This window comes from Callorhinchus milii, unplaced genomic scaffold (assembly GCF_018977255.1).
Source record: "Callorhinchus milii isolate IMCB2004 unplaced genomic scaffold, IMCB_Cmil_1.0 Scaffold4, whole genome shotgun sequence".
In the NCBI taxonomy this organism is placed as follows: domain Eukaryota; kingdom Metazoa; phylum Chordata; class Chondrichthyes; order Chimaeriformes; family Callorhinchidae; genus Callorhinchus; species Callorhinchus milii.
The window spans coordinates 8,641,159-8,659,642 of NW_024704745.1; the positions used below are offsets into that span (position 1 = coordinate 8,641,159).

An 18,484-nucleotide genomic window follows, 5' to 3' on the forward strand; every position below is an offset into this window, starting at 1 on the left:
GCACTGGACGTTGGACTCCCTGCTTGACACAATTAAGTTGTTCATTTTAACTCACCACAGATAGTTTTCTTTCAACGCTGCATCCCCAGTCCGACTCTATGAAATTGGGTTCCTGAAATGGAATCATCAATAATTTATTACCATTGATAATAATCCCTATATTTGTCTTGTGCCTTGAAACATCTCAAAGTGTTTCCAAGTAGCTTCTGTAAAGTGTAATGACTGTGTACTTTGTAGGCGAAAGCGAGGGAGCCAATTTACGCACAATAGCGTACAAAGAAGTGGAACCTACTGTGCGTAAACTTGATCTGCTATCACCTCCGAGTTCCCGTAGCCCAGTGTGACATGATTCCAGTCACCATAAATTGTCCCCACTCAGAGTCTTATACAAATCACTATGTTTTAGACCCCGGAGGCCTGGAATAATAGATTCTCCTAAGGAAGGACGAATTTTAAGGGAGCCATTATATGAACGCAGCCCAAACTGACACATACTCACACAAGTGGCACATGTTTGACATAGCACCTTACCACTGTGTCAAACCATCTCAAAGCACTTTGCAGCATTTTACTGTAAAGCACTGCATGTCTTCCTGTTGGCAAATACCTACAAATACCAGGCTTGTGACCGTTTCTTTTCATTCATTGTCCACATTGTCCACAATATGCTACAGGAGTCCTGTACTGTATTGGTTAGAGCACTCGATTTGCAAGCAAGAGGACTTCAGATTCGATTACCAGAAAGGGCGAAATCTTAGGCAAGTTTCCTTGTTCCACGTGTCTCTGTTTAGCTAACAATAAGTAGGAACCCAGTTGTTAGTCGATTGGTGAATCGCTTTTCTGGGGGTGATAATCCCTTCAAATAAATAAATAAATAAATAAATAAATAATTTGGTCACTCACTCCATGACTGTTTGTAGGACATTGCTGTGTGCAATTGGCTGCCGCGTTTCACTCACAAAATCATGTACAGCGGATTTATTTTACAGTATATTCTGTGAAGCGCTTTCGGACTTCTCACTGATGTGATAAGGCGCTATATCAAATGTAAGGATTATTAGTATTGATCGCCATTGGGGGGAGGGGGAAAGAGAAAGGAAGAGATTTACGCACAAAAACAGCAAGCAAAGCAGGGATTTGTTTTTTTAAATTAAAAAGGAATTTAAATGCTGGGAATGCTTGCTCTCCTGGTGATTTAAGCGACTGCCTGTCTTTAATACACCAGTTGACACCAATAAGTGGATGGGTTCTGCTTGTTAAAGCCTCCCCGTTGATCCTATAATTAAACCAGACACGTTCAGTGCATGAACTGCACTGCCTCCTCCAAAGCAGAGAGAGAGAGAGAGAGAGAGAAAAAAATGCTGTGTTTCAAAATCAAAATTCCTTACCGAATTAAAAAGGTTCCCACAGATTCCTCCCAACCAACACCACGCACTCACACTCATACCTTTCCTCCTCCTCCTCCTCTTCCCAAATAGAGTAACACAGGCTCTGAGATAGTCATTGAGGAGACTGTGGCTGTGGATCTCTAGTGAATTGAATTCCAACCCAAACTCCCCAAATAGTGAAAGTTTCACCCTACACTTCTCTCCCTCCTAGTCAATGTCTGCTGGTATGAACAAAAAAATTGTGTGTGTGATGGGGGATTATTTTTTTTTGGGGGGGGGAGCAGCCAGTCATAAAACTATTACACACAGCACAAACTTTTTTTTCTAAAAAAAAAACTAATGAGGTGAATGGAAAACCAACACAGGGGTAACCTGATTCCTATTGTTTTTTTTCTCACAGGTAGTTTTTTTATATATATATATATATGTATATGCATAAAAAGAAAAACTAGAAGGTTGAACTAAACAGTTTGTCCTGGTGGTGTGATTGATTGTTGACAATAACTTTTCATCCAGTTGCAAATCCTTGGATACACACACACACACACACACATATATATATATATATATAACACAATATTTTTATATTAATCATTTTCCCTGTTCCCATCTTTCTCTTGGAGTGGGTGCAGGTGCAGTTCGTGTACAAATACATACAACCCGACCTTTTGTAGGATCCCTTGTGCATGGTAAATGTTGCAGTAATATGTGTTTAGAGAGTGTGTAAGAGGGGCGAGGATTGAATCTAATGCACTTACAACCCACTCCTGTCCCACCCGAGCTCAAGCTTCAAACGTTGAAGCTGTTTGTCCTGTTCAAACAAGACGGCTGCCCCACTCCGATCAGGTGCAAACCTTTTTTTGCAGTCCCGTTATCCAGTCAGCGAATCGATCGCTCTGTCTCACGAACGTGCTAAAAAAAATCTTACCACGCTGTCCTTGCACTTTTCTCTGCAAACGCCCCTGAAGTCACAGCTCGCTGTCCTGCAGCAGCCCAGCAAAAGCAAACCAGCCAGAAAGTCTCTCAAGTCGCCTCCAACCTGTTGCACTCTCCTCGCCATACCCCACTGCAGAGTCTCACAGCCCAACTCAGCTCAGCCCCCACCACCACCACCAAAAAAAAAAAAAAAAAACTCCTCCTCCTCCTCCTCCTCCCTGGCACATACAAGGCGAGAACATTTTCTTTCACCACCCTGGATCATTGGCTCAAGGCTCAGTCATTCAGTGTCCAAAACCACCTCCAGCAAACAGTGTCCTCTCTCTTAACACACTCCACATTCCCAACATCAGGACACACGACTTCAAGCTTGTTTCACTGACTCATCACTATCTCTCACTATTTTATTAGATGATATATATATATATGTGTGTGTCTGTGTGTGTGTGTGTGTGTGTGTGTATATATCTTCACTTTCGATTGCTAATCCAAGTCCCCAATAAGCATATCCCTCAATAAAAGTGGTCTAGAGTTCACTTTACACACACACACACACACCCACAAAAAAAAATGTTCTTAAGACCTGGGAGTTCTTTTCGATACAGCCATTTAAGGGATTTCAGGACTAATTCTGCACCAAATCCAAAAACTGAATCCAATTTCAGTTCGCTGTACAGAGTGTACTCCTGGAGAGGTAGATCATTTCACCATATAAGCACTGGTTAATGGAAACAGTCCCAACGTTGAGAAGGAAGCTGGAAACTGAATGCTTTGAAGGGGTTTGGACGTTCAATAAGCACAAAAAATGACCCCAAAAAAGGCCAAATTAACAAAAAACAGTATTACACATTGCAGAAACATTGCACTAAACACAATTTTGAAAGTTGGCACTTTCATCAAAATTATGATTAACAGTAAATTATGATTAATAGAACAGTTGTACAGAATTCTTTGTTCAAGCTAACAAAAACATGGGTGGGGGGAAATTTATTGAATTGTTGAGAAAGCACAGGATATGAACATTTTAACATTTTCAAAAGAAGTTGAAAGCCAAGATCTTGTGAGAATAACACAATAATAATAATAATCCTTGCATTTGATATAACGCTTTTCACGTCGGGAGGACGTCCCAAAGCGCTTATTTGTGGGCAAACGCGGCAGCCAATTGCGCACAGCAATGTCCCACAAACAGTCGTAGATTGAAAATGACCAATTTATTATTGTTTTTGGTTTTGGAGGGATTATTATTAGGCTCTGTGTGGAGTAAGGAAACTTGCCCAAGGTTTCACCCTGCCTGAAATTGAACTCAGGTCTCTCGCTTGCACTGAGCTACAGGACTCCACAACATACAACAAGAAAATGAAAAAATTCATCCTTGCATTATAAAAATTATTTTAATATGAATTATATTATATTAATTACATAAATTATATTAACACTGTAAGTGCTTTAACATGCTAGACACCGTGAAGGGCGCTATATATATATGCATGCTGTGGTCATAGTACATACATTAAATCTTCAGATTCAGATTTTCACTGTTTCCATGTACTTCACGAATGGTTGATTAGTCTCTCATGTTTTGATTTTATACCGCTTAATGGGAGGGCGGAATGAGAAGAAATTAATTCCATTATTGGATTTAGATAGAGCAAACCTCATGCGGTTTATTTCCACCAAGGATGAGATTCTCTTTATTATAATCACTGGTATCCACCTATAGCAGTAGATTTACACGTATCAGCTCTTATAGTCATTAAGTAGTTGACATATTGCTGCTGCGTGGAAAGCTTTGTGTTTTTTTTGCTTGCAATTAAATAATACAGGTATCTGATACAGGGTTCATGTCAAACATCACAACCCAACAACAACTTGCACTTCCACCATAATGTGTTGCTTTAAACTGTTGGTAAATATCAATCGCTAGGATGCTCTTGACATGTAATGATGCCTTCACAGAAAGGGCAAATGTTGCAGTTTATTCATCAAGAATATAAATGAAATTTAATATGCAATAGATAACTGGCATTATTGATGTTTAATGATATAATCTGAGTCTCTGTTTAAATGGTTATCCAGAAACAAGTCATAGAATGATAGATCATCTGTTGACCCCAAAAAATAAACTGCAAATAAAATTACAATTGGAGTTAACCATCAATCACACAAACAATAATAGACAACACACGATGTTTAACTGTTTCATTTCTCATTAATCTTCTACTTTGTAAACTTCACAACTTGTTCGCAATTATATTTTTGTCACATTTGTATCTTTTTCAGACCTCGCCGATTTGTAAATATTTTACGCTATTATTGTTTTGCCCAGACATACTACGCAACAACAAATTGCATTTATATAGCGCGTTTCATATAGTGCCTTGGGAGGACATCCCAAGTAGCCGGTCAGGGGTTTGACCCAAGTTGGGGGTTGGATCCTGAAAGGATGGGGGCCAAGTGGGGGTAGGGGGTCTTTGGGGGGAGGGGGGATGATGACCCAAGGCACAGTCAACGACGAAGCTCTTGAGACTGATCTGGAAGGAGGTGAGGCGAGGGTGAGACGAAACAAATCCAGGATGGAGTTCCAGAGAGTGGGGGCCGAAAGGTTGAAGTTCAATGGTGGGACAGGCAGGAGGAAGTGGGTGGGTTGGTCGGGTTTCTATAAGAAGCTTAATATGATGAGAAGTCTTTTCTTTTTCAGCCCCTATTCTCTAGAACTCTCATCCTAAATTCCTTTGCCTTACTCCGGCCCTTCTCTGTTTTAAAAAAAAACGTCTCTACGACTATGACTTCAGAAGGGCATGAGCCAACATGGCTGGGAATAGAAAAAGCCAGGATTGATTATGTGCTTATTTTTGCTGTGGCATATTATGTGTGGTATCTGTGCGATACAAATACACAGGCAATAAATTTCACAGTAAAAGTCCAATGAAGTACTTTGAAACATTTTGACAATGTGGTAAGGCATTATATCAAATCGTGTAATATGGAATTTTCTACATCCTATGAACATAATGCCCATCAAATTGATTCTGACAGCTGTATAAGCAGCGAGATTGCCTACAAAATACAGTCACTGCACTTTACAGTAACTTCTGTGAAATGCTTTGAGTTGTGCTCCTGATGTGAAAGTCATAATAATATAATTATTATATTATAACTGTAATAATATATTATTAGATTGTAATACATGACATAACTATAATAATAATAATAAACTTTACATTGTTGCAGCACCTTTCACTTCGGGAGGACGTCTGAAAGTGCTTCATAGGATATACTGTAAAGTGAAGTGACTAGGTATTTGTGGATAAACACAACAGCCAGTTGTGCACAGCAGTGTCCCACAAACATCCAAGAAGTGAACCAATTATATTTAGGGGATTGTTCACCAGGACTCCAGGAGAAACTCCCTTCTCTGTTCAAATAGTGCCATGGGATCTTTAGCATCCACCTGAGCAGGCAGACATGACCTCATCTGATCTGAAGGATGACACCTCCAGCACACTCCCAGCACTGCAATGGAACGTTATCTTAGACTGTATTCAAAGTTGCAAAATATAAGGATTATTATTGTAAGTGGCTGTTGTTGTTGATACGCCTGTGATGCTATCATTGTGTTGTGCCGGTATCTGACGAGAGACAAAACCAGACAGATCGGATACCACAAGTGTGCTCTGCTTTTACATTCATTTACATAAGGTGAGTTATCATATCCTGGGAGAGCTGAAATTCTGTTGCGTTGGTCGCCGAAGCAAGTTGCATTGAATTATTATAAGTAATTATTTCAAATTAGGACATTTCTTCAAGTCGATGCTAAAGCTGAGCCAGTGTCAGGATATGGAGTCTTGTAGCTTAGTAGTTAGAGCACTCGCCTTGCAACCAAGAGAACCTGGGTTTGATTCCCGGTGGTAAGTTAGAGCAGGGTGAAACGTTAGGCAAGTTTCCTTACTCCACACGCCTCTGCTTACCTAGCAATAAGTATGAACCTGGTTGTTCGTCGATTGGCGGTTCGCTTTTCCAGGGGTAATAATCCCTTAAAAAAATTAAATAATAATAATTTGGTCACTCAATCCACGATTGTTTGTGGGACACTGCTGTGCACAATTGGCTGCCGCGTTTCGCCCACAACAATACAGTCAATTCATTTTACAGAATATTCTGTGAAGAGCTTTGAGATGCCTCAAAGACGTGATAAGGCGCTGTATCAAATGCAAGGATTATTATTATCATCACGCTGACCTCCATAATAGTAAACGTTGTTGCAAAACACATTTATCAGGGCCACATTTTAAATCAAGTGATATGTTTAAAATGATACTTGCCCCTTTAACAAAATATATTTGAATAGTTTACCAGTAGGGGGAAGCACTTTCACAGTAACTTTGTCTCTTACAGCTGCATTTCACCTTTTGACAAAAAACAGAAACTGTTAGCAAAATTCTGGTTTGGTTTAACCAGTAATCGTATGAATATAGTACCACAGGATCACAAAATCACAAGCTCGGTTCAGATGAAGAAAGCCCTTTAGTCCATCTGATCTCATCCCTCCAGAATACCCGTCTACCATCCTCACCATCATTGCATTAAGCTGCTTTTTAAATGAATCAAGTGTCCTACCACCTTTCCTGGCTAGCCATCATCTTATTTCAACAGCTATAATGATAATGATAATAATGATAATCCTTGCATTTGATATAGCGCCTTATCACGTCTTCGATACGTTTCAAAGGGCTTCACAGGATATACTGTAAAGTGAATTGACTGGATATTTTGTGGACGAAATGCAGCAGCCAATTGTGTACAGCAGTGTCCCACAAACAGTCAGTCATGGATTAAGTGACCAAATTCTTTTTTAACTTTATTTTGAATCAATTATTATAATCCTTATACACTACCTGTCATCTCACATCCTTGCATTTTTTAAAACAGACATGCGGAAACCCATCACCATGCTTATGGCTATCCAAACTAGACAAGAGTTCAACATAAGTACACCACCTACTCATGGAGATGTCCCAGTGTATGAAATGGAATGCGCACTCTCCCCCTGGAGGGTTGCACCCTTTTCACCTTGTATGAGAACCTTGTATAAATGTTGAATACATTCTTGAGCGGAGGTGTCATGGAAGAATTAGAAAACTGAAACAAAGATGCTAAAGAAATGTAATCTACTTATTAAGCAAAGTTATTACAAGCAAAGGCATGAAGAACAACAATTAATTGCTCCTAAAGTTTTGCACAATGATTCATAGCTCATGATGACAAATATATCCTGATCGGTTTCAAGAAACGTACGACAATAGCACAAGATGACTCAAACAGATTTTTTCCTCTCCCTCATGATCTTGCCACCACATCCAGGGGTTCATTACTGAGAGGACCTTTTTTATATTACAAAAAAAGTTGTGATTGACTCACTTTGTGAGTGAAATGAAATTTTAAAATGTATTTTGCGCTAACGAAGAGGAAACCCACCAACATGTTTTGACTGAAGAGAGCGAGTGAAGAGTTGTATTGCGTTCAGGACAAAGAACAGAATTTCAGATGTGCACAAACAGGAAAAGGGGGGAGGGCAGTCTCAAACTACCCAGCAGTTTAGTGTCAGCAGTGCCCACAAGGCATCTTTGTAGATGTCTATCTGTGCACTCGTATTCTATAGGGGGGAGAAAAGGTGTCCATTTTCCCTCTGGTGCCCCAGTTAATAATACAATAATCCTTAGCATTTAACATAGTACCTCATCACGTCTCACATATCAGACTCTGGGGAATAACGATGAAGGGATAGAATTCCACTCAGGGTTAGACTTGCAGTATCTTCTTAGCATTTCAAAGCTGGCAGAAGTTGGCCAATTCTTTGATTCGATCTCGATTTTTTTTTTTAAAAAGTTTTTCTGGTGGTTCTTTTAAAATCACAAAGCTCTGCGTTCTTTGAAACACTTAGAAAATAATGGAAGCCAAGAGCCAGGTAGAATTTTTCTGCCAACCACAAGGTCACCCACAAAACATACAGTCAATTCACTTTACAGTGTATTCTATGAAGGGTCTCAACGACATAATAAGGCCCTATATCAAATGCAAGGATTATATTGCACGTTAAGCTAGTGGCATGTAAGACGTGTCTCCAAACAGTTCTCCTTCAAAGGTTTCCAGTGCCTGGGCCTATTGCAGAGCGGTTCCTTGTGGGACCATTTGTGGCATCGAGGAACAAGCAGTAAGACAACATTTAGCTCCTTTCACGCGGGGAGCTTAACAGTGGTGGAGCCTGACACCGAGTCAGGCGGGGTGGGTGTGGGGGTGCATAGTGGCTGAAAGTGCGGCCGCTAATAGTGGAGCAGATGGGATGAGGCGCACGCAGGAGGCCAGCACCAGCCGAGCAGAGGCAGTGGGCAGTGGAGTGCGGACGAAGCAGATTGGAATGGTCGAGAGGTGCCAGGGGGTGAAGGGATTTGTGGACGAGTGAAAGGATCTTGAAATCGATCCATAGGATAGATATGGGAAGGACAAGTTTGCAGGGCTATGGGGAGAGTGTGGGGAGAGGGATTGAATTGGATAGCTCTTTTCAAAGAGCCAACACAAACACAATGGGCTGAATGGCCTCCTTCTGTGCTGTATAATTCTATGATTCCATGTGTAAGGTGGATACATGGTAAACAACAACAACAACAACAAGATTCCATTTATTGAGCGCCTTTCACGTCGGGAGGACGTCCCAAGGCACTGTACAGTTGGGTCAGGACCCGAGCAAGGGGCAAATGGTCAGGGTGAGGGGAGGGAAGGGAGGGAGCAAGGAGGGGGTAGAGAGTCGAGAGGGAAGCTGAAGGCACGGTCAAAGAGAAAGGTCTTGAGACCGCCCTCGAAGGAGGAAAGGGAGGAAGCAAAGCGAAGGCACTGGGGAATAGAGTTCCAGAGCCTAGGGGCTGAGAGGCTGAAGGCCCGGCCACCGATGTTAGGGCGGGGGATGTGGAGCAGACCGGAGCCAGAGGAATGGAGGGTACGGGCAGGTAGGTAGGGGGATAGTAGGTCGGAGAGGTAGGAGGGAGCAAGGCCGTGAATGGCCTTGTAGGTGAGGGTGAGGATCTTGAATTCGATCCTCTGGGGGATGGGGAGCCAGTGGAGGCGAGTGAGGGTGGGAGTGATGTGGTCCCGAAGCCTTGTGCGGGACAGTACACGAGCTGCAGAGTTCTGAATGACCTGCAGTTTGTGGAGGGAGGTGGCGGGAAGGCCGGCGAGGAGAGAGTTCCCATAGTCCAGCCTTGAGGTGATAAAGGCGTGGACCAGAGTTTCAGCAGCATGAGGGGTGAGGTAATGCCGTAGTCTGGCGACATTCCGGAGGTGATGGAAGGCGGTGCCAGTTGTGGCGCGGATGTGAGGGAGAAAGGACAGCTCAGGGTCAAACAGACGTCTAAGGAAAGGGCGGGCTCTGGCCTACACGTAATAGGACTACTCATAAGTCAATTGCATATCTGTTCTTTCCTTAAACTTGGTTAGAAGTTATATGAGTAATGAGTGAGTTTCAGGGCCCTCCCTGTTTCAGTGAGTTAATGGAGAATGTGACATTAGATTAATAAACTAATTATGAAGCGGCAGATGTCATTGTGCTATGCTGAGCCATAAAACTGAGATAAACTGAGTGAGATAATCTTAGCCAGAACCGAAAAGAGGGGCACCTCTCAGTGAGGCGGGTGAGAATATAGGTCACTCCAGTTCACTGTCTGATTGACGAACAATAATAATAATCCTTGATATAGCACCTTGTCACATCTTCGAGACGTCTCAAAGCACTTCACAGAATATACTGTAAAGTGAATTGACTGTGCAGTTTGTGGTTGAAATGCGGCAGCCACTTGGGCACAGCAGTGTTCAACAGACAATCATGGAATTGAGTCACCACAGTATTAATATTTGTTTTGGAAGGTATTATTAACTGTGGAAAAGCAATCCACCAATCGCCAAACAACGGTGTTCCTACTTAGTGCTAGGTAAACAGAGGCGTGCGGAGTAACAAAACTTGCCCAACTTTTCATCCTGCGCAGGAATCGAACCCAGGTCCTCTCGTTTGCGAGGTGAATGCTCTAACCACTAAGCTACAGGACAATCACTCTTCACTGTTGCCCCCACAGCTGCCATAAATAAATTTGGGATATTGGAAGCGAATCGAAAATCTGTACATCTCAATAAAAAAATTCATCCACAATACCTATAATGTCAAAACATCTCAAAGTGCGTCACAGTAATTATTGTTAATTGTAGTGACTGTGTTTTCGTAGGCAAACACAGCTGTACAATTTTCCTGCAGCAATGCCCCACAGTCAGGAGGTTGAATGATCAATTTTATCTGGAGGAATATTATAGTAATAATCCTTGCATTTGATGTAGCGCTTTTCACATCTTCTAGACGCCTCAAAGCGCTTCACAGAATACACTGTAAAGTGAACTGACCGTAAATTTGTGGGCGAAACGCGGCAGCCAATTGCACACAGCAGTGTCCCACAAACAGTCGTGGATTGAAAATGACCAATTTATTATTGTTTTGTTTTGGAGGGATTATTATCAGGGGTGTGGAGTAAGGAAACTTGCCCAACGTTTCGCCCTGCCGGGAATTGAACCCAGGTGTCTTGCTTGCAAAGCGAGTGCTCTAACCACTGAGCTACAGGACTCCACGACATTGGGAGAACCTGGGCCAATGGTTCCTTTAACGCCAACCTGAACAGGCAGACGGGACCTCAGTTTGATATCTCATCTGAAACTCGGCACCTCCAACAATGGAGTGGTTCCCTCTCAGCGCTACACTGGAGCAAGAGCCGAGACTGCAAGCTCAAATTCATCCGACATGAGGCTTGTACCTTCAACCTTCTGACGCAGTGGCAGGAAAGCTACTGACTGAGCCGGGCTGACACAGTTTCTTTCTTCAATTAGATCTGTATCCACTCAGCAATGAAAGACACCAGTGAAACTGAACATTTGTAACATTTGTGTAAGTGCGCTAATTCTGTTTTTCCACTAATGATACAAGCAGTTGACATTTCCTGAAAGCAGATCTTATCAGATTAAAATATTGGGTCAGACATATTGTGGTGGTACAGAGCCCCGCATCAGCAGTCCTGTACAGACTTTGAGAAGAATCAAGAGTTTGTTTTTTAGAGAAAAAAAAGTGAATTTCACTTACACACAAAGCTGACTGCTGCATACCCAAATCATTTTTGAGACACTTTGAGACGTCTCAATGGCGTGATAAGGCTTCATATCAAATGCAAAAATTATTATTATTATTATCATCATCATCATAGTCAAGACCGGTGGTCAAGGAGGTGGTCTAATTTTAATTTGAGAGAAGGGGAAGGGTGTTGATACCTGTCCATTTCTCCCAGAGTGCACAACAACTAGAACAGATTTCCAGGAAGGGTGGCTGAGACCAGGACATGGAACTCATTTAAAAAATGCAGTCGGATGCTGTGATGGGAGGATAGTTGGGTGGGAATTCTGGAAGGGTGAGATCGGATGGGCCGAAGGGATTTCTTCATTCAAACCAATCTTGTGATGGCGATCGCTTGATGGCCCAAAAGGTCCACTGTTTGTCCTTTAACATTCCATGACCTGATAGAAATTTTGTTTGTGCATCTCAAAGCACTAAGCCTACAGTAATACAACAATAATAATCCTTATATTTGATATAGCATCTTATCATGTCATGAAAATATTTAAAAGTGCTTCACACTGAATCATAGGTCAACATAGCAGCCAATTTTCGCACAGCAATGTCCCACAAAGAGCCATGATTTGAATGACCGATTTTATCTGGGGGAATGTTGGCCAGGACACCGGGAGACACTCCCTTCTCTTCTCAAATTATGTTATGGGATCTTTAATGTCCACCTGAACATGCACTGGAGTGTCAGCCAGAGCTCAAATTCCTTGCTATTAAGTGGAGTAACTATATCCATAAATGAACGTGGGAGTCAGTTTGTAGGGCATTGGTGGCAATATCTGCACAGCAATGCTCTACAATGGGGCGAACGACAAATTTACCTGAACGATTATTGGCCAAAAACAGTGGGAAATCGATATCCCCTTCTCTTTTCCAATAGTGTCACAGGATCTTTACCCACGCACCTAAACAGACAGTTTGGGTAGGTATTCTGGAAGGATGAGATTGGATGGGCTGAAGGGCCTTCTTCATCCAGACTAATCTTGTGATCATCTCATCGAAAAGGATAGCATCCCCATCATTACAGTGGACTGTTTCAGTACTGCTCTGCAGTAGCTATTTGACTGGTTGCTCAAAATCCTGTCGCCGTCATAAAACCAAAATATTTTCACTTTAGAAAACTTCAAATTCTTCTAGTTATAGTAATAGTGCTGGAGTTTAAACATTTGTTTAAGGCAGGGACTCAAAAATATTACACAATGACGTTTATTCTTTCCTAATTATGGCTTTTATTGATGTACAATGCTGAGTTTTCAAAGTACAAGTCAAATATTCAGAACAAGTGATTTCCCATGAAAACAAATCCTATTCACAAACAGTATCAAAGTGTGGGTGTTTTCAGCATAAACAGCAATGATATATTCTGCTGCACTAAGTAGAGTTTAAAGATGTGTTGAACCTCAGCATATAATTTTTTTTACAATTTACATGAGAACTAGATACATTTAAAACAGCAAAATTGTACTACTTTGGTGCAGAAATGCTATTGAAGTTATACATGCAGTATAAGAGAGAACTCCTCTAGGCTCGTCACGTTTTATAGCTAGCGATATGCCAATGGAAGTAACAACAATGGCTAATCTGACAATTTCCTCACAGTCGCATTTCATCTTGGCAATAATGGTCCGAACGTTATTATCTTCCGGACTGTATTCAAGAGTTCCGAAATGTTTGAAGAAAAAGGAGTTTTTTTTACAAAACAAAAACACCAGGCATCTCTCGAAACCAGTGGTTACCTTAAACCAAAACCCTTTCAGTTGCAGTACTCCCATGTTACCAAAGTAAATTATAAGAAATACAAAATAAAGATAAGGGGTGGGGGGGAAAGAGGGTTTGAGAGCAATTTGGGCAGGTGGACTTAAATAGATTTTTGAATGATGGTGGGCAGGGCACCAACCGGGGGAGGATTGTATTTTTCCAACCGCATTAGTCGCCGTAATATGTCTTGGCTTTGCTGCGGCCAATTGTAGACGTGTGTGTTTTGAAGCCAGGAGGGAACATGTTTCTAAAAAGAAAGAAAACACAAGAATTAGAATCAAATAGGCGCTACTTAATAAAATTCTGCAACCTCTGCATGATTTGCAACCTGTTAATTAACATGACTACCAGATAACAAGGAGCCTCTCTATACTTTGTTCAAGCTGACTCACTTGGGTGTATTCAGTTGCCATAATTAAGACAATTTGACAAGCTAGGATTCCTGAGGCTTGAGAGACGACATCTCACAGTGGACCTTATAGAGGTGGATAAATTGTTAAATGGGATTGAAAATGTAAACACAGAACATACTTTATTTAGGATGCGTCGAGACAAGACACCAGGAGGTATTTCTTTACCCAGAGAGTAATTAACAACTAGAATGGATTGTTAAGAAGGATGTCTAAGACGAGGATGCCTGACTGATTTTATAAAAAAATGGTGCTGTGATGGGAGTACAATAAGACGGATCCTCTGAAGGGATGAGATCAGATAACACGAAAGGCCTTTTTCATCCAATCCAATCTTGTGATCTCAGCGCTTCCTCTGTTCTCAGAACTCTTATCGAAGCAACAAACTCTAATGCTCTAAACTAATCAAGTTTCAATTTTGCAGACATCAGCAATTTTATCTAAGTGTGGTTTGCCCACAAATACACAGTCAATTCACTTTACAGTATATTCTGTGAAGCGCTTTGGGACGTCTAGAAGACGTGAAAAGCGCTATATCAAATGCAAGGATTATTATTATTATTTTGTCAACTGATTTAAGATTTTACGTGCAGCAACATCACAGTGAAGATGGTGTTGAAGCAACTTTTCAACTATCAAATTAAGATTGGTCATAACATTCATGCTATGCGGCAGAAGCAGATCATTCTGTCAAAATAGAGAAATTAAAGTTAAAGGTTGTGAGCAAAGAGCAAGCATTAGATATCTAGCAAAGAGACAACGAGAATGTTTTGAGAATAAAATTAGCAACAATAAGCCTTGCATAGACCCTTTAACAGATTTAAATATCTTAAAATGCTTCACTGCAATTACTGTGTAATTCACAGTAATTAAGTTTGCCTACAAAATCCACAATCACTACACTACATAGTAAATCCAGTGAAGTTCTTTGAGACTTCCTCCCGACATGGAGTCCCGTACCATAGTGGTTAGTGCGCTCGCCTCGTACAAAAAGAGAACCCGGGTTCGATTCCTGGGCGGGGCAAAACCTTAGATAAGTCTCCTTACTCCACAGGCCTCTGTTTACCGAGCAGTAAGTAGGAACCCGGTTGTTAGTTGATTGGCGGATCACTTTCCAGGGGCAACAAACCCTCAAAAAAAAATATGGTCACTCAATTCACGACTGTTTATGAGACAATGCTGTGTGCAATTGGCTGTCGCGTTTCGCCCACAAAATACACATTCAATTCACTTTACAATATATTCTTGTGTCTTGAGATATCTCAATGATGTGATAAGGCACTATAACAAATGCAAGGATTATTATGATTATTATTATTATTAAAACATGAAAGGTGCTACATTAAATGTAAGGACTATTATTTATTTATCATTAAATGTAGTCACTGTGTATTTGTAAGTGATCAAGGAAGCCAATTTATGCAGAGCAATATCCCACAAAACATCCAACAGGTGAACCCCAATTTAGCCAGGTCACTGAGAGAAACTCCCTTCTCTGAAATGTGTGGGTGGCAAGTTATGGTAATAAAACTGGTTCTGTTAAGCCTAAACAAGAATGTAACAATTGTGAGCAGGAACTAATAAATCAAAATCAATATTTATTTGTAGAGTCCTGTTGCTCAGTGGTTAGAGCACTCGCTTTGCAAGTGAGAGACCTGAGTTCAATTCCAGGTAGGTCAGGGCAAAACCTTGGGCAAGTTTCCTTACTCCACACACCTGATAATAATCCCTCCAAAACAAAACAATAATAAATTGATCATTTTCAATCTACGACTATTTGTGGGACATTGCTATGCGCAATTGGCTGCTGCGTTCGCCCACAAATATACAGTCAATTCACTTTACAATGTGTTATGTGAAGCGCTTTGGGACGTCCTCCCAATGTGAAAAGCGCTATATCAAATACAAGGATTATTATTATTATTATTAAAAGTACATCAGATAGTGAGAAAATATCGAAACAATTAAAATAACCAACAAATAGCCAGTGTATAAGGCAAATATAAAACAAAAATAAAACACAAAAAAGCAAGTCAAAAATATTTAACACCTTAAAAACTCAAATATAGTAATAAAACTGAAAACGGGCCATAACAGCAGGAGAGGGAAAAAAAAATTAATTTACAATACAAAAAGATTGAGTACGATAAAATAGTTTCACAGGACGCAATGTATCATCTACTTCAAGATGAAGTTTAAACGTACACATTTTATATAAACTTTAGATGTTTACACTTTATATGTTAGGATGAGCTCTTGAATCACTTTTAATCATTTTTAATAGCAGCGAGTTGTTACACTATGGAATGCACTGCCTAAAACGGTGATGGAAGCACCTAATATTAACATAATAACTTTCAAAAGGAAATTGGATTATATACTTGAAAAGGAAAATGTTGTAAGGCTAAGGTGAAAGAGCGGGGGAGTGGGACTAGTTGGATGGCTCTTTCAAAGAGCCAGCATAAGCACGATATGCTGAATGGCCTCCATCTGTGCTGTAAGATTCTACAATTCTATAATTTTGTACCATTTTCAATCATGCGCAAGGCTTCTCATGTCTATATGCATATTTCCAGACTTTGCTTCCAAATCTGCATTCTGTGCATCTCAAATGGGTCCTGGGCACAGCAAAAGTACAGGTAGTTTGGTTACATTTGCCCGATTGGTTTTACTGTTTAAGATTTCTATGTTGAACAGCAATGGTTTGAAGGTAATTCAGATTATTTTTGGTTTGGAAGAAGTTAACATCTGTCTTTAGTCATAAATAGATCAAATAGGGAAGTCAGAAGAAATTTATTCACACAGAGAGTAGTGCGAAGCTAGATAGGTAGATAAGGAAGAAGGAAATAGAAGGTTACGCTTGAAGGCTTAGTTGAGGAATGGTCGGATGAGGCTCATGTGGTACATAAACACGGGCATAGACCAGTTGAGCCAGATGGCCTGTTATGTATATTTTAATGTATTCTAATGTCTAAGTAGGTTTGAAACAGGTCAAGCATGTGGCCAAGTTTCATATCCCAATAGGAAGCCCTCCCCAAAGTAGCCCAGCATTTCAAGATAGCTATTAATCCAGCAAGTCACAGGGTAAAAATCATCCATAGATCAATATTTTTAAAGCATGCTAAGGATGTAACAAATCTCTCTGAATTAGATTAATCTGTGTCTGAAAAGTTGATTTACCAAAAGATGTAATCTCCAAAAGACATTTGTGCTCTTGTTTCTGGTGCCACAAACCAGCCATTTCACTCTACAGAAGTTTGAGGTTAACGTACATCTTTGATTATTTTGCACCTTACCCATGTAAGAGGGTTGGTGCAGACCAGCTGCTTTGTTTGCTTCTTTGACAACAGTTGCAGAACTTCAAGCATTAATTGAAGCTCTGAGATGGTTTAATGTGGTAAGACACAAAGTATATTGAACACAAGTAATAAAATTACATTCAACTATAAATTATTCTGACAGAACATTAAATCTTCTACCAAACAGCAAATGCACGCAACAAAAGTGCAACAAGGGCACATTATAAATTCATGTAAATCGATAAACAGTGGGGACAGAAACCTTACGCCTTTCGACTCTTGAAATCTGGGCTTGCATCCAGTTCGACATAACAACAACAAATTACATTCATATAGTGCCTTTTATATAAGAAGGACGCCCCAAGGTGCTGGACAGTTAAGGGATTGCACATGCAAGGAACTCATGTCGAAGCAACTGCCAATGCACAAAATCTTGTGTCAGATGGACAGAGTTATTTTAGCTCCCAATTTTCACTAGAAAACTAAACATTCCATAAGCTAACTTATATTAGCCAACGAGCTCAAAGATAACTGCAATATGGATTGGTTCTCCACAGCTACATTCCACATTGGGACAGGAGGCATTGAGTTCATAATGCTATCACTATGTTCGTTAAAACCCCTAACAGACCTGCGTGCATTTAAAATGTCTGTCGGACCACAAGTAGGCAGATATTTGAACCATTTCAAAATACAGATGCATTTCCCAAGCACTCGACTTACCATAGAAGCTCCTGGGAATAGAACCGGAACAAATCGGAAATTCTTGCTTCCATTCTGAATGAATTCGTTTTGCAGCTGCAATGTTAAAGAGTGAAGGCTCATCAAAACTGGTCACGCTATGTTTGGTAAAACATTTCCGAAATGGGCAAATTGGACACCCATATGGCACTAAACAATGATGAGGAATATACCATAGAAACAATATTGATTGCAGGCCAGGTACTTTCCGAGTGGCATTCTGCAATCACAGCATCAAAGCTAAGTTCTGACACATTGGCCAAGGAATGTGCTTTGAATGAGAGAGACAGCCCATTTAACACAATGCTTATAGCAAATATTTATCTTTAAAAATTTTTTTTAAAAAGGCGGCTTAAATCCACCCATTGAATGTGAATGAATGAGGAATCCTGCCATCTGACTGTTCAAAGCAAGCTATCAAATGTTCTTATGTGTTAAATATCAGATGCAATTTTAGATTCGACCCCTCATCTTATCACAATGTCATCTGACAGAGAATCACAGAGCCTTGAGCCATTACTGCATTCATGTAGTTCAGTGCTCGTGCACTGATCAATATCCCAGCTCACATTTCCTCCACACCAGCTGAGGAATGGAAAACTCACTTCCGCTGCAAGCTTTCCTTCAGGAGGTACATCACATTTATATCAAAGATATAGGTAAGCTAACTAAACAGTTCAGAATGGTGGCATGCTCTGCATCATATGCACTTGGCGTATCATTTAGTTGCTAACCAATCTGCAG

General features: G+C 40.6%; 1 protein-coding gene across 2 annotated transcripts in view; it reads right to left on the minus strand.

Moving 5' to 3' along the window:
• Positions 1-13,125: 13,125 nt before the first annotated feature.
• Positions 13,126-18,484, minus strand: part of LOC103180097 (E3 ubiquitin ligase TRAF3IP2) — a 32,188-nt gene continuing 26,829 nt past the window's right edge. For both annotated transcript variants that reach the window (XM_007895715.2, XM_042334627.1), the window contains 2 exons: positions 17,723-17,797; positions 13,126-13,537 (listed from right to left, as the gene is read on the minus strand). In XM_007895715.2, the coding sequence (XP_007893906.2) occupies positions 13,391-13,537; positions 17,723-17,797 (222 nt within the window). In that variant the 3' untranslated portion in view covers positions 13,126-13,390. The remainder of the gene's footprint in view (positions 13,538-17,722; positions 17,798-18,484) is intronic.